Source organism: Plectropomus leopardus, chromosome 20 (genome assembly GCF_026936395.1).
Source record: "Plectropomus leopardus strain MGB_pleo_1.0 chromosome 20, ASM2693639v1, whole genome shotgun sequence".
NCBI classification, from domain to species: Eukaryota; Metazoa; Chordata; class Actinopteri; order Perciformes; family Serranidae; genus Plectropomus; species Plectropomus leopardus.
The window spans coordinates 14,476,416-14,489,909 of NC_142195.1; the positions used below are offsets into that span (position 1 = coordinate 14,476,416).

Sequence of the window (13,494 nt, forward strand, 5' to 3'; positions counted from 1 at the left end):
GCACCAAATTTCAACTGAATCCAGTCACCCGCAATCCTGCACAGAAAAAGCTGGTGCAGATTGCCGTTATTATTTTTCTAAAAACAAATGCTTATGCCACTAGAACAGTTTAAAATGTTTTAAAATTTCATAGTGATGATTACAAAATTTTGATAAAGATAAGTTATGCACCTGGGCAGTTTCTTAAACAGTTGAACCAACAGGCCCTTTCTGGAGACACTGTGACTTGTCAAAGTAGGAAAAACACAGGTGTTACTAATAACATTAACGATGGCTGACCCGGCAGCATGCACTATGCAAGGACTCTGCTAGTGAAGGAGCTAAAAAGCCAGCATTAACTCAATTGATAACACCTGTGCTATGAACCACCTAGGTAGGGCTGCAAGATATGCAGAAGGGAAAAAAAAGTCCTAGTCAAATTATGTTGACAGATACTCTAATTGGGAAAAAACCTTAATAATTATAATATTTTTTGCTGGCGTCTGTGCCAAACAAGCATCTTCACATACCTCTGGAATATGATTTGTAAGCCTGGACATCTCTGTAGCGCCAGAGTGCTTTATTTATAAAAAGGTATATTGTGACACATTTTACCTTTATCAAAAAAATTGAAGCTCTTGTGATTTGAATATTACACCTTGCCATTTTGCAATTTGATAATATATAGATTAATTGTGCAGCCCTACACCTAGGGCTAAGCAATATATCACTCTTGTTCTGATTTTTGCGATATGAGGCTAGATATCATGCTTGATTTCGGATATCGTAAAGGCTGATTTACAGCAATGTGATGTACATTTCTGAACTTACCAGACTGTTCTAGCTGTTCTATAATTTGTCTTTACCCACTTTGTAATTATATCCACATTGCTGGTAATAATTTATCAAAAATCACATTGTGAAGTTTTTGAGTGAAAGCACAACAGTCAGCCCTACATTATTATTTAAAAAAACATACTTGATTTTCTCCAGCCCGAAAAATGCTTTGTCAAAGATTACACTCAAACTAAACATGACCCTAAATTTAATTTGCCAAACTGCATAATATCAACATATATGCTCCTGCCAATATAATTGTAATAAGACAATATCAACCGTCTCCTATTTTGGCACTCCTAAACATTCAAACAAAGACTGCTCTGTGTAGAAAAGGAGACAGAGCGTGGGAGAGTGAGAGAGAGAGAACCCAAAATAAAACTAAAATTTTATCCTCATTTTATTGTCACTTACTAAATTAGAAACTGCAGCAAATAAAACTCTCAGTGGCACTCAGATAGCAACCGTGCTCAGATAACGGCAGGCCGATTGCCATAGCTATATATGCTGGTAAGATCTCCTCCATTGAATATGTTGATCCCAGCTAATTAAAAGACAGAGCCCATTTAAGAAGCTCTTAAGCCTCTCTTTTAAGCAAAACCTTCCCAAAACACCTATTTTAGTTCAAACAGCTACATATCAAATTTGAGGTGCAGAGCTCCTGGGTAGCAACAGGCCTTTTTCACCACAGACATTCTGACTTGCTATTGTAAGAAAAGCACAGGTGTTGCTAATAACATTGACAATGACTCCATTATATTCAGGTGTCCCAGTAAACCATGACAGTGTGACAGTGAGTCAGCATGCATAGTATCAGGACACTAAAACTGAAGCAGTAACATGATATTAATTCAGCTGCTATCAATTTTACTATTTACTCCTGTGCTTTTCCTTTTGTAACATGTGAAACTGGCTTCCATGAGGCTCAAATATTATGGGGTAACAATACTTCTAATAACCCAGTATTTGTATTTGGTGCAATAATTCAACTACTGCAATTCTCTGTGCAATTATTCAATTGTGTGAAAGTCTTTCAACACCAGAGTGTATATTTAACATATGTTACACACATTGTATATATAGCATATGTTATTATTGTTATTCCTACTTATGTATAAATTTTGTTGCACATTGTAGCATTATACACATATTTTATAATTCTAACTTTACATACAAATTATACATATTTATAATTTAAAATATTTTACATACTAGTGTTAACATTGTCTTTATTATTACTGTATTTCTATTTTATGTATACATTTTGCATATTTAGTACATGTACGTGTCTAATTCTTTATGCGTGGCATCAGAGCGACTGTAACGAAGCACAATTTCCCACCGGGGATGAAAAAAGTATTTCTGATTCTGACAGTGAAACTCCTCTGGATGTTGTCTGGGACAAATCCTGTTGTCTAGTGGTTGCACTAAGGTTGAATGAAAGGGCAAAATATATAATGTAGTGTAAAATATACATGGCAAAGGCATAAAAATGTGCTTTTTTTATTGTTTTAAGGAATTCTGCCATATGGCACGTCGGCAGGGCAGACTGGATTAACTGGATTGTTTTAACTACAAGATGCATTTATTTGATTAATTTATTTCTATGTGAATCATAAAAATACCCACAAGGTTGTTCTGTAGCATTGCATTGCATCTGGTAAGACAAGGTATCTGTTTTTAGAATTTTTAAACTAGTTGTTGTTTTTTATTTACAGTTCTGTATAGTTGGTTGTATATCCGTTGGAGGGTTGCAGAGCCACAGCTAGAGAAAAAAAAAACAAACAGACCAGCCACGGAAAAAAATTAGGGAAGAGCCGCACAATGCCTGTGGCTTTAGTGGTCAGTGCAATTATAATGGATATGCTCTGCTGCGGGCATACTGCAGCTGATGTGCTGCGCCACGTCCGAGGCCCATGTATTTTGTCCGTTAGGATGAATAAATTATTTAATTTTTGCCAAAATTATACAGGAAGTACTGCTTTTTAACCAGACATCCAGTTGTATGTTTTATCAGTTCGGCAATTGAATTGCCTTTGAGGCACTGTTAACAACAAAACGCCTGTTTCCATTAGCATATAACAAAAATGATCAGTCTTCTTGAAAGCTATGTAAACAATAATTATATCTGCACATTTTATGTCTATATTTGTTACTCTCTACACAGAGAATCTTAAACATATGTTGAGCTCAACCAAGATATTTGACCATGAAACCATAGCGGAGAGTTGTAACGGGACAACACAAACACACACACACACACACACACGCACACACACACACACGCACACACACACGTGCCACCTCAGTTTCTAGGAGCAGCAGAGGGGAGATTCTCCCAACCTATCTCTATGATTTTGTGGCTCATTACAGTCTATAGAAATGCTGTCCAGAACAGCTTCATGCATTGCAGTTCATTTTGTAGGGCTGGTTTTTAATTCTCAGACTACACAGGCAGGTGTTTAATGGGGGAGTGTGTGTGTGTGTGCATGCGTGGGAGGGCGGAGCAGTCTTACCCACCCTCTACTTTTCTTTGGCAAACAAAATGATGGAAGAAACCTGGAATGGCGCTCAGGACAGAGACAGATACTACGCATTTAGTAGAAGGCAAAAACCTGAATGCTGATAATTTTGATTTTTTGCATTTGTAGCTTTGGCTTCTCAGCAGCAGAGAAAACTAAGGTTGTTTTTGCGGCTCACCTGGTAAAGATGAAAATCACATAACTGTAGCATCCTGAGTGGGACCTTTGTTGTCATGTGCGTCTCATTTCCCTCTCTGCCTCTCTTGACTGTCAGCTATCAAATAACGCAAAAGAGGAACATGGGGCAAAAACAATAATCTTTACAAACAAACAGATAAATAATTAAAACCACAGAATTTAAATAAAAAGGGGGGTACGCCTGTGTGGTTACAAAAACAACAAATAAAAGCCCAATACAAGGGATTTGGAAGATTGCGGAATGTCAAATGGGAATGATGTCTGCCCAAAAAAAAGACACACATTTACTGCTCAACAACCCTTGATACTGTTTCTCTGTACTGGCACACCATCCCATGACTGACACACACACACACACACACACACACACACACACACACACACACACACACACACACACACACACACACACACACACAATATGATAGACTCAGCGAGGAGGCTATGTCTCACCGGTGGCATGTTCACAGCAATTACAGACAAAGCTGAAGGAGGCAAGCAAAGAAGTAATGCTCCTGAGAACTCGTGAGTTACCATGGAAACATCGGCTTCTGAATGAATTTGCTGGAAAAGGAGAGCGCAAGAGATAGAGTCCAAATTGTAGCACCAACTACACAAACCCCCTCTCTCCATCCCCTGAACTGCCAGGAGAAAGCAGAGGCTGCAATTCCCAAAGCGACGAGCAACCGTTACTGATGCTTGCAGCCACTAGCACCACACACACATATACACACACACACACCATGTGTGTATGTTTGGTGGACAGTTTTATCTTGAATGCAGCACAAGAAAATACACTGGCAAAACTAGCAAGATGGAAACCCTATTTTCAACTGTGCTGCAACACGGCATATGCAATGAAGAAGGCACGTTCGCACTATTGTGTTCGAGCTGCAGCACTGCGCAATCCAATCCATTTTACCATCTAGAGTGATTTTTTTGTTCACCAGTCCAAAATGGTGCCGCACCGACACCGTGCAGATGTCTGCTTAAACACAAAACCCAACTGTGATGATGTGTTTGTTATCACTGCAACCAAAATCAGCTCCGTTTCATCAGGAACACTCCCTGAGCAAAATGAGCCATCACTTACTCGTCATATTTAATGTGGTAAATTACATCCTCTTCTCTCTCCTTGGTCTCCGAAGCTGCAGTAGAGTCTGTCTGAGAGGTGGAGGCTCCATTACTCTCAGAGCTTAACACAACATTATTCCTGTTACTGTCTGTGGTTAGGCCCTGGCCGTGGGCCTGTCCCTGTTCGGCCTCCAGCTTTCCATTAGTCCTTTTTGGGGGCCGGCCCACCTTGCCCTTGGTGGGCGTTATCTGTTCTTTGGGAGCTCGTGTCACATTTTCGATGCAAGCCTCAAACCAGGCACCAATGCTGACGTCTCTGCAGTCCACCAGCTCATTAATCTAAGGAGACACAAAAGACAAAAATAAAAAATTGCACCTGGCTTTTGATCCCATCTGTCTGTTGTTTAAAGAAATATGGCATGTTTTAACCCATTTGCTGCACATCATATACTTTAAATAAAACCATTATAGAGTGTCGGATTTTTAGACATGTTCTCCTATTCTGGGTATTCATAACTCGTGCAAGTTAGATGTTTGTGCAGATTGGGCACGTTTTTGACATTCCTAGAAGGGGAAAAGTTTACAGAAGTCTACTTGTCTATATCTTGATAACATAATTATGTGCATTTCCATTTGCTGTTTTTCTTCTCTTGGACCAATAGGTAGAGTTTTCATAACCTGTTTATTTATTTTGGACCTTAAAAAGCTCTCAATGCGATCTTCTGTCATAGCAGTTTCATTGAGATGATACCTTACTATGAATGTTTTATATTGTACCTTACTCGTTTTCTGTTTTTGTTTTTACTGTATTACACATGCAGAATATAAATTTGGCAGCAGTATTCTGAAATTTTGGAGGAACTCCTTAAAATACTAGAGTACTGTGAGCGATATAATTTATGGGCAATGTGTAGTACACACATTGAAAATGCTTTTTCTTCACATGCATTGTCTCTTGTCCAGCACCTACTTTTTTGTCATCTGAATATGTGTGCTTTTGTGAAGCCTATGTAAACAGAAAAAAACATTTCACCTTATACATCCATTAGGACTCTGCATGATATTTCTTTAACATTTAATGTCATAGTGAGATTCATGATGTCCTTCTTAGTGTGTGAACAAATACTGGAGATGCATTCTTGAAATAAATTTCATCTGTGGCACTGCTTGGCTATGTGCTTCTTTGTGAAAAACCATAAAATATGTCTGAGTCTGCAGTGAATGTTTAAAGCCTGTAAAGGCATGTGACCTTGATATCCAGTGAAGTTGCACAATTTACAACTCATCTACTTAGTTACAGTATTGATCGTCCCGCATGCTGGGTTGGATTTTTGGCATCAAAGCAAGACTAGTCCCACACATATAATTCTCAGACATGTGGGTCAGCCAGCCAGCAAAGATCAGTTAAACACAGTAGACTCACCAACATACTGGTTTGGACTGCCGTCTATTTATAACCTGTAAGTTGGTTAGTGGCAGGGTGGTAAAGACTGTTTCTTATGTGTGGTTTTGCATGTGGCTGGCTAACCCTGGCTAGGTTAGCCACATGCTTGTGTGCACAACATTAGTTCTAATAAATTAAAGGCATTCAGGGTATCTGACATAAAGACAGAGCAGTTCAGTAATGAAAATTGAGGGATGTATTTGGCTGAAATACTGTATCTAAGCAGTCTGAGGTACAGCACAAAACAGTGGGAAAAGGAATGGGAAAAAAAAAGAAATCACCACATGCAAGAGGAAGACTAAAATCATATCTGTTTGTCCTACAGCTTTTTTGTGTTCAAATTGCAAGAACATACAATCTATGAAAGGCACATTTTAGATACAGTTGGTGACTTATATAAAAATAACTTTATGTCATATTGACTGAAACTGTCACTATATCCACACAGAAGATCTTGAGACATATAATCTGTGAAAAAAAATATTTCCACCCACTTCTTGTACTAATACCATTTGCTAAAATTTACCACAGCAAACGGGAAAAAACCCAAAACAATCAGAGCCGAGGAGTCTCTAATGCATCAGGATGTCAATCACTGCTCATTAACTGCGATCTAAATGCCAAACTAGGCAGGTGCTGATACTGAATTACCCATTTCTTGCTTGAAATGTCTTCATAAACATGTTTTAGTGTACTGTTTAGCTGTAATATGAGAAAGTTTGTGACCTGGCCTCCTGCCAACTGGCGTTTATGAAAATATTTGATGCGAGAAATAGGTAATGCAGTAACAGAATCTCAATTCATGTTTGATCAGCGCTGCCTTGTTTAACAGTTTGACTAAAGTTGATTGAGTCATGATTGACAGCTGCATAAGAGATTCTTTGGATCCGATTGGTTGTTTTTGTTCATGTGTGGTAATGCCGTTAGAGAGTATTAATAGGAAGAAGAGGAAATGATTTTTTTCACTGATCATCGGTCTAATGTACTACTGCGTGAATGTTGTAACAGTTTCTCCCAGTACAACAAAGTTATTTTTGTAAAAGTTACCAACTAAAGTTTTAACGTATAAAACACTGTACGCAAAGTTATGCACACATCATGTTTCATGTAAGCTAAATTAAACCACTAATAAATTATGTTAACATAAAGTTTAAAATGTCTGATTTTCAAAGTATTCCCGGACTTATGCACTGTAATTTAACTAAGAGTTAAACCAGTTCCCTGCAAAACCCTGCAAATTATTCCCAGACAGTTAGTCTCTAATACTCACCTTGTACACACCAATCCCTGGGTCGATTAGTGTGTTTCTGCTGGATGTGGGCGGCTGGGTGTCGCATGCCGGACTGGAGGAGTTGAACCCATTTTTGGGACTGGCTGAGTTACTGGTAGCGCTAGCATCCGGCTTTGTTTCGTTAACAGTGCTGGTGGTAACGCTGCTGCTGTCATTGTCTATATTGGTGGAGGTTTCCATAGCAGCGGGGGAGGCGGGAGCTGGGGAGTTGCAGCTTTCCGACCTTGAGTCGGGAGGGGGAGCTGATCCACAGGACACACCAGAGGGGTCCTTAGTGGCGGGGCTGTCTGGAGGGTCGGTCTGTGAGCGAATCAGCAGCTGGACAATGTCATTGAGTCCCACATTGTAGTCAAACAGTGTCTGTCCATCCTCCATCTAAAAGGATAAAAATAAAAACGCCACTGACATGTATGGATACACTCAGCTTTACAGATTTACAATTGAATATAATGCTTCAACACATAATTATTTTCATTACTTACAGTTTTCAAAAGTCTTGTTATTTTCTAGTCATTAACCCCAAATGTATTCAGTTGACTTTTACATTTAAAAAATCAAATAACGACATTTAAAAGAAAATGTTTCTAAAATAAAATTTCTTTCAACTAGTTATTGCAGCAATTGCATTTTAAGGTCCTTTTACACTGCCTATTCATAATATTGCACTATGCCGCCTCGCTATTTTGTATATAAGGTACCATCGCAGAATTGGGAGACAGATTTGTCTTGTCTTTAAGGCAGCATGGGAAGGTATGTACAGTATGGACAGTATGCTACAGCATCTATGTAAATGGGCCAGCCGACAGGACGGGACCATGGGCAAGACATTTTGACATGTTTTACCCTTTGAGCAAAGTTCGACATCAGCCACTATGTACCAGATACGCTAAATGATTGTTATTGACATGTTTTGCAATTATCATTGTTCAAAAAGTGCTTCTGACGCATGTTTTGTGTCACACAAGATTCAGACACTGTTGTGTTAAGGCCATGACACACCAAGCCGGCATCAGAGAACGTGTGGCAACAAAAGCCCCCTGCTGTGTCACCTCACGTTGCCGTGTTTTGGCCAAAAAGTTGTACAGGAACACACCAAAGTGACCGCCAACAAGCGCTTATGTTCTGCGCCTGCGTGAAAGGAGATACCCCTCCATACCAGCTGGTGGCGGTCGTCTGTATTCAATGATCAAAAGGGGAAACTGGAAGACTGCCACAATGCTAGTTAGCCAGTTAGCACATTAACAACACAACCCACTATTGAAAGAATGAAGCATATTTACCGTGCGCCAGTAAACAACAACACAAATCATCAGGGAAATAGTTCTGTTAAGAGCTTACTGGTCAAAGTAAAACTATCTTACCTCATGTAGAAAGTTTATTTCGACCTCACTCCTTCTTAACTTTAGCTGTTTGTTTACATTATTTATTTTTGTTTGTTTGTTTTTTTTGTGCGCAGAGCTGAACAGCCTGTTAGAGTGATATCATTTAACAACAGGCTCCATTGTTGCTGCAGATTTAACATGCTAGATTGGCCACAAAAACCTGACATGGGTCTACAAGGGCCAATGGTGCAGGACACACTGCAGTGACAAGCTGAAGGCCAACTGTCTGCCTGGTGTCTTGGCCTTTTAACATCACGCCACTCATGCCTCGTTTTCTTCTGTAATGGCGGCATGCTATCTATAATCACACACTGGAGCAGCATGTTCTTGCCCTTGTTTGCTTCTGTGTAAAAAAGCAAAGGCAGCATGAAAAAGAGATGTCGTAGCGGCCCTGTAGCCGAAAAAGGGCTTTACTTTACTAGGCATTAACCTGCCCAAAGATGGTGTGTATAGACAATTGCACAGATGTTCGTAAAAGACATCCTTTATTACATTTTTTCTCAAATTTCTTCCCTTATAGACATCTATGTGATATGATACGAACACCACTGTGTCACGAAGTGCCCTCAGACAAACACACTCGGCTGCTTGTCAAGGACAAACAAAGAACACACAAGACAGAAGACAACATTGAGCACAGTGAGACCAACGATTATGTACTGTTGAACTCACAGCATACAGAGGACATCAAAATACACACACGGCACTTCAATAAATCCACATGCCTTTCAGTACACCAGTGGTGTTTAAAGACGTTGCTTGGGAGTCCACAGCAACGGCATCTGCTCTGAAATGAGCCGATGTTAGTTAGCTAGTGATTGAATGCAAATAACTTTACAGCAAAGTGAACCGCTGAGCTGATTTAGATTTTTTTTTTTAAAGGGAGAAGACCATGAAACAGGAACTGGTGATTCGCCATGTTTGTATTTGTTTACATATCCAGCCCGATAGAAATGGATGCTAAACTGCAGCACCACTCGCATGTAACCCACAACCAGTTTTCAACAAGAAATAAAAGAAAAAAATAAATAAAGAAAACAAATGCATGAATTAAAGTGATAGGAGACGTAGCTGGGGGAAAGAAATGACTGGGTTGCTATGACAACCAAAAGAGAGCACCCCCACCCCCCACCCCCATGAACCTGAATCATGTATACAATTTCTGTCGACACCAACCCACCACAACCATCATCATAAGCGCGACCCTTTCAGGCAGCGTGGCGAATGGGCATCACAAAATGGTTCTCTCGAGAAAAAACAAGCTCTTGGAGAATAGATGAGGGCCCGTTAGAAACCCATATTTACTCTTCCACAACAACTGATCTACTGTTAAGCGTACAGTACAGCTACTGCCTTAGGAATGGAGCTCATGGCAGACACGCCAACTCATTACAGACATCAGCTATTCATTTCAGCCCTCAACCCCACAAGCCCATTGTACTGGAGAGACGAGCATGGCCGCCACTCTCTCGCGCGCGCTCCCCTCCTCTTCTTCGTTATTTGACAGCGAGGAGGAGAGCAGTTGGAGGCGTAGCAGGGAGAGCAGTAGAGGGAGCAAGCGCAATTTCCCCCATCCCTCCCTGTTTTTAATAGTCTCATGAAATTTAGATCAGAGGAGCAGTGGTGCAAACACAGCCATACAGTGGTTGCTATACTCACCTGTCTGTCTGTTTTTCTGTGGTGGTCTATCTCAGCATTTCTTTGTCTCCCTGCCTAAACTCGGTCTTCGATTTAGTCTCAGTGATTGTCTCTGTCTTGAGCTACTAGATACTGCATTGAAAAAGGCAAACAATCACAATAACAGAGAAAATCCTACACAGACAATAAGACTGCTGGTAGGACCTACAGCAGGCAGCCTCACTGTTGAGAAGCAGATGGACGGAGAATTACGCAGACAGTATCAGAACAATATACAGTGGAATTTCATGCACCACACCAGACCTAATAAATGATATCTAAGCTGCGCTCGCTTTCCACTGCGCCTTCATTGTGTGATCAGCCTCTCACTGCGAGGTGCTACAGCCCTGACATCAGTAATAACCAGCTGAATAATCCTTCAGACAAAGAACCACCATCTAAACAGGCAAAAATGTTTCGTACATTCACGGAGGTCAAGATTCTCTTTGACAGAAATATTGGCTTGCTGACTCTGTCTAGCGTGTAGGGCGAATACCATCATCAAGGATATGACATTTTCTCCTTCGTCATAAATAATGCAGAATGATCAAAAAAACACATCGCTTCTGGTATCTTCATTGCGTGACTCTGTGAGATGTGTGTTCCAGAGGGAGACCTCAATCCCGAGCACAAATCATAACAAAGCTTCAGACAGACCACAGACACTTAAGATTTGACAAAAGGCTAAAACAAATCAGAGTCAAAAATCCTTGGCGTGCTAACAGCATGTGTGTGCTTGCATGTGTATATGAGTATCACATTGTTGAGTGAAATAGAAAAGCTAATCTCTCTGTTGGTCTTTCAAACATTAATTCGGGGTTCCCACACATAGTCATGGACACAATTTCAAAGCTTTTCCATGACTTTTCAAGGACCCATTATTTTCCTTTTCTTACCCCACTTGCCAAGCATTTTTCAAACATATAAGATTTAAACTCTGTTAAAATAAAACTTCAGCATTGCAACTGATGTGAGCATTGGAAATTTAAAAATCCAACAATAATTTCTGTTTTTAATAGTCTCTCGCTGTGGTTAATGGTGTCTTTTTTGGTGATTTTAAGAAAATGTGCCTTTCAAAAAAACAAAGATAAATACATGAATAGAACCACCCAAATTTCTAAGATGTCTATAAAAATCACCAAAAAAAAAGAAAAAGAAAAAAAAACTACGAAAAACACAAAAACATGCCTTCCAAAATGCTACTGGGGTTGTGTAAAAACTACTGTACATACTGTAGGCCAAAAAAAGATTTTAACCAATTTTGCCTATTCTGTATCAGTTTATATGAGTGATGGAGAATAGTTCACAGAGCAGAATGTGTGGCTGGGGAGAGATTTGGCTGTAATATTGTGTTAAGTTTAATTATGGTGCCAACAAGCTGTCACACATGATCTAACTGTGAAGCTTTAAAATCTCTTAATGCAGAAATCATCCTGAAATTAAAGCAACTCTGCAACACCTACTTAGCATCTATCCCTGCATAGCAATGACTGAAAACCATTAACGAGAGGTAGACCCAAACTGAAAGAAAAACATGGTGGCCCATTTAATATAAATTCTAGAAAACTGGTAAAAAGATGTTGATGATCCACACCGGACCCATGCTGCTGGTCGAGGGGAGATTTTGTAGCTGAGCAGAAATTAGCCTTTTTTGCTAGGCAGGACATCCAAACCCCTTACTCCTACACGATTTTCTTCATCGCCCTTGTCTCCGCCCACAGGCCTTCTTAGCAAAGAGCTGAGCAAAATAGGTCAGATTTCCTAAAAACAATGACATGGGGTGTGTCTGTGTGCCTGCCATATAACAAGCCTGCATCTTTGGTCTTTATCCCTTATTCAGCCTGCAGTCATTCAATCTTTTATCAAAAATTTCTTCTGTTAATTAGTACCAATTACCTGGAAAGGTGACAAAGGTTGTTTTGTGCCTCTGTTTGCGGCTCTTTTTATTACTTGATGTTCGTTCCTACAGTAAAAGCTGAGCAAAAAACTGTGAGCTGTGCTGGGCTGCAGAGTTCAGTCTGAACATTTTGTCATCATGCCAAATTTGTTAAATAGTGAAATATTTAAATAATTGTCCAGCTTGTTAGTGCAATATTCCTATAATTACATCAAGCAGTGTTATAATACAAATAAATCCAAGATTCCTTGGGAGAAACCACTCTAACACAGTGCTACAAAAGTCTATGAGCTCACAGTATTTCTACCTTTTTTATGTATGAATTGTGTGATACTTTGTCATAAAGAATGAAGAAAGTAGGACAAAATAGTAGAGTAGAGTATAAATGCAATTTATAGTGAGTGTGGGCTTTTGCAAGCTTGATATAGACACGACCACTATTAATTAACTAAATGATTTTGAGTTAGAAGTACAGTGTTTTTAACTATATAAATTTGTCCTAAGTCTATGGAACATTATTGAGTTTGGCAAATAGATGACATTTTTTTCTTTTTTTGAAGGGGGGGGGGGCACAACTAATCACAATTACAAATGGTTTGTATACTGTGCTTTGATGTAAACAACCTTTTGTTATTAACAGAAAGCATAAATAACAAAATGTAGATTGAATTGCTGTGTAGCATTAGTCTCTATTGATACTGACAGGTTGCAATCCAGCATTTTTGATTTGGTTGCGAGATGCCTTTTCTGTTTACATTTAGATCACATCACATTTAGATGCCATTCGTTTTTATTACCTGCTGCAAACATGTCCCTTTATTAATGCAAGAAATCCAAACCCAAGAAATGTAGCACAATAAGGGGTGTATAAATCTGGGCAGTTCTCTGGTAATCTGAGCTTAAAAAAAGCCCTATACTATAAAGGGGAAACCCTGCTATTCATAATGCAGGTGAAAGGGCTGAAAGTTAACAGGCCGGACATTTAACCACTATGCAAGCGCAATGTGCTATGAGAAGGAGCGGAAAAACTATGAAAACACGTGGGAGTGTTTGAGAGCCTGCAGTTGTGGTTGTAGTAGGTTTCGTGCCTCTCTTTGTCTTTGCTCTTTGTCCAGCCTATCTGTCGAAGAAGGGTGTGACTGTGTACATGCATGGCTGCAGCCAACTCCACTTCCCCTGAAAGTCTCTGTGAA

General features: G+C 39.6%; 1 protein-coding gene across 2 annotated transcripts in view; it reads right to left on the minus strand.

Moving 5' to 3' along the window:
- uhrf2 (ubiquitin like with PHD and ring finger domains 2) overlaps positions 1-13,494 on the minus strand; it is a 40,283-nt gene that overhangs the window by 22,026 nt on the left and 4,763 nt on the right. For both annotated transcript variants that reach the window (XM_042509154.2, XM_088071118.1), the window contains 2 exons: positions 7,325-7,720; positions 4,630-4,949 (listed from right to left, as the gene is read on the minus strand). In XM_042509154.2, coding sequence (XP_042365088.1) covers positions 4,630-4,949; positions 7,325-7,720 — 716 coding nt within the window. The remainder of the gene's footprint in view (positions 1-4,629; positions 4,950-7,324; positions 7,721-13,494) is intronic.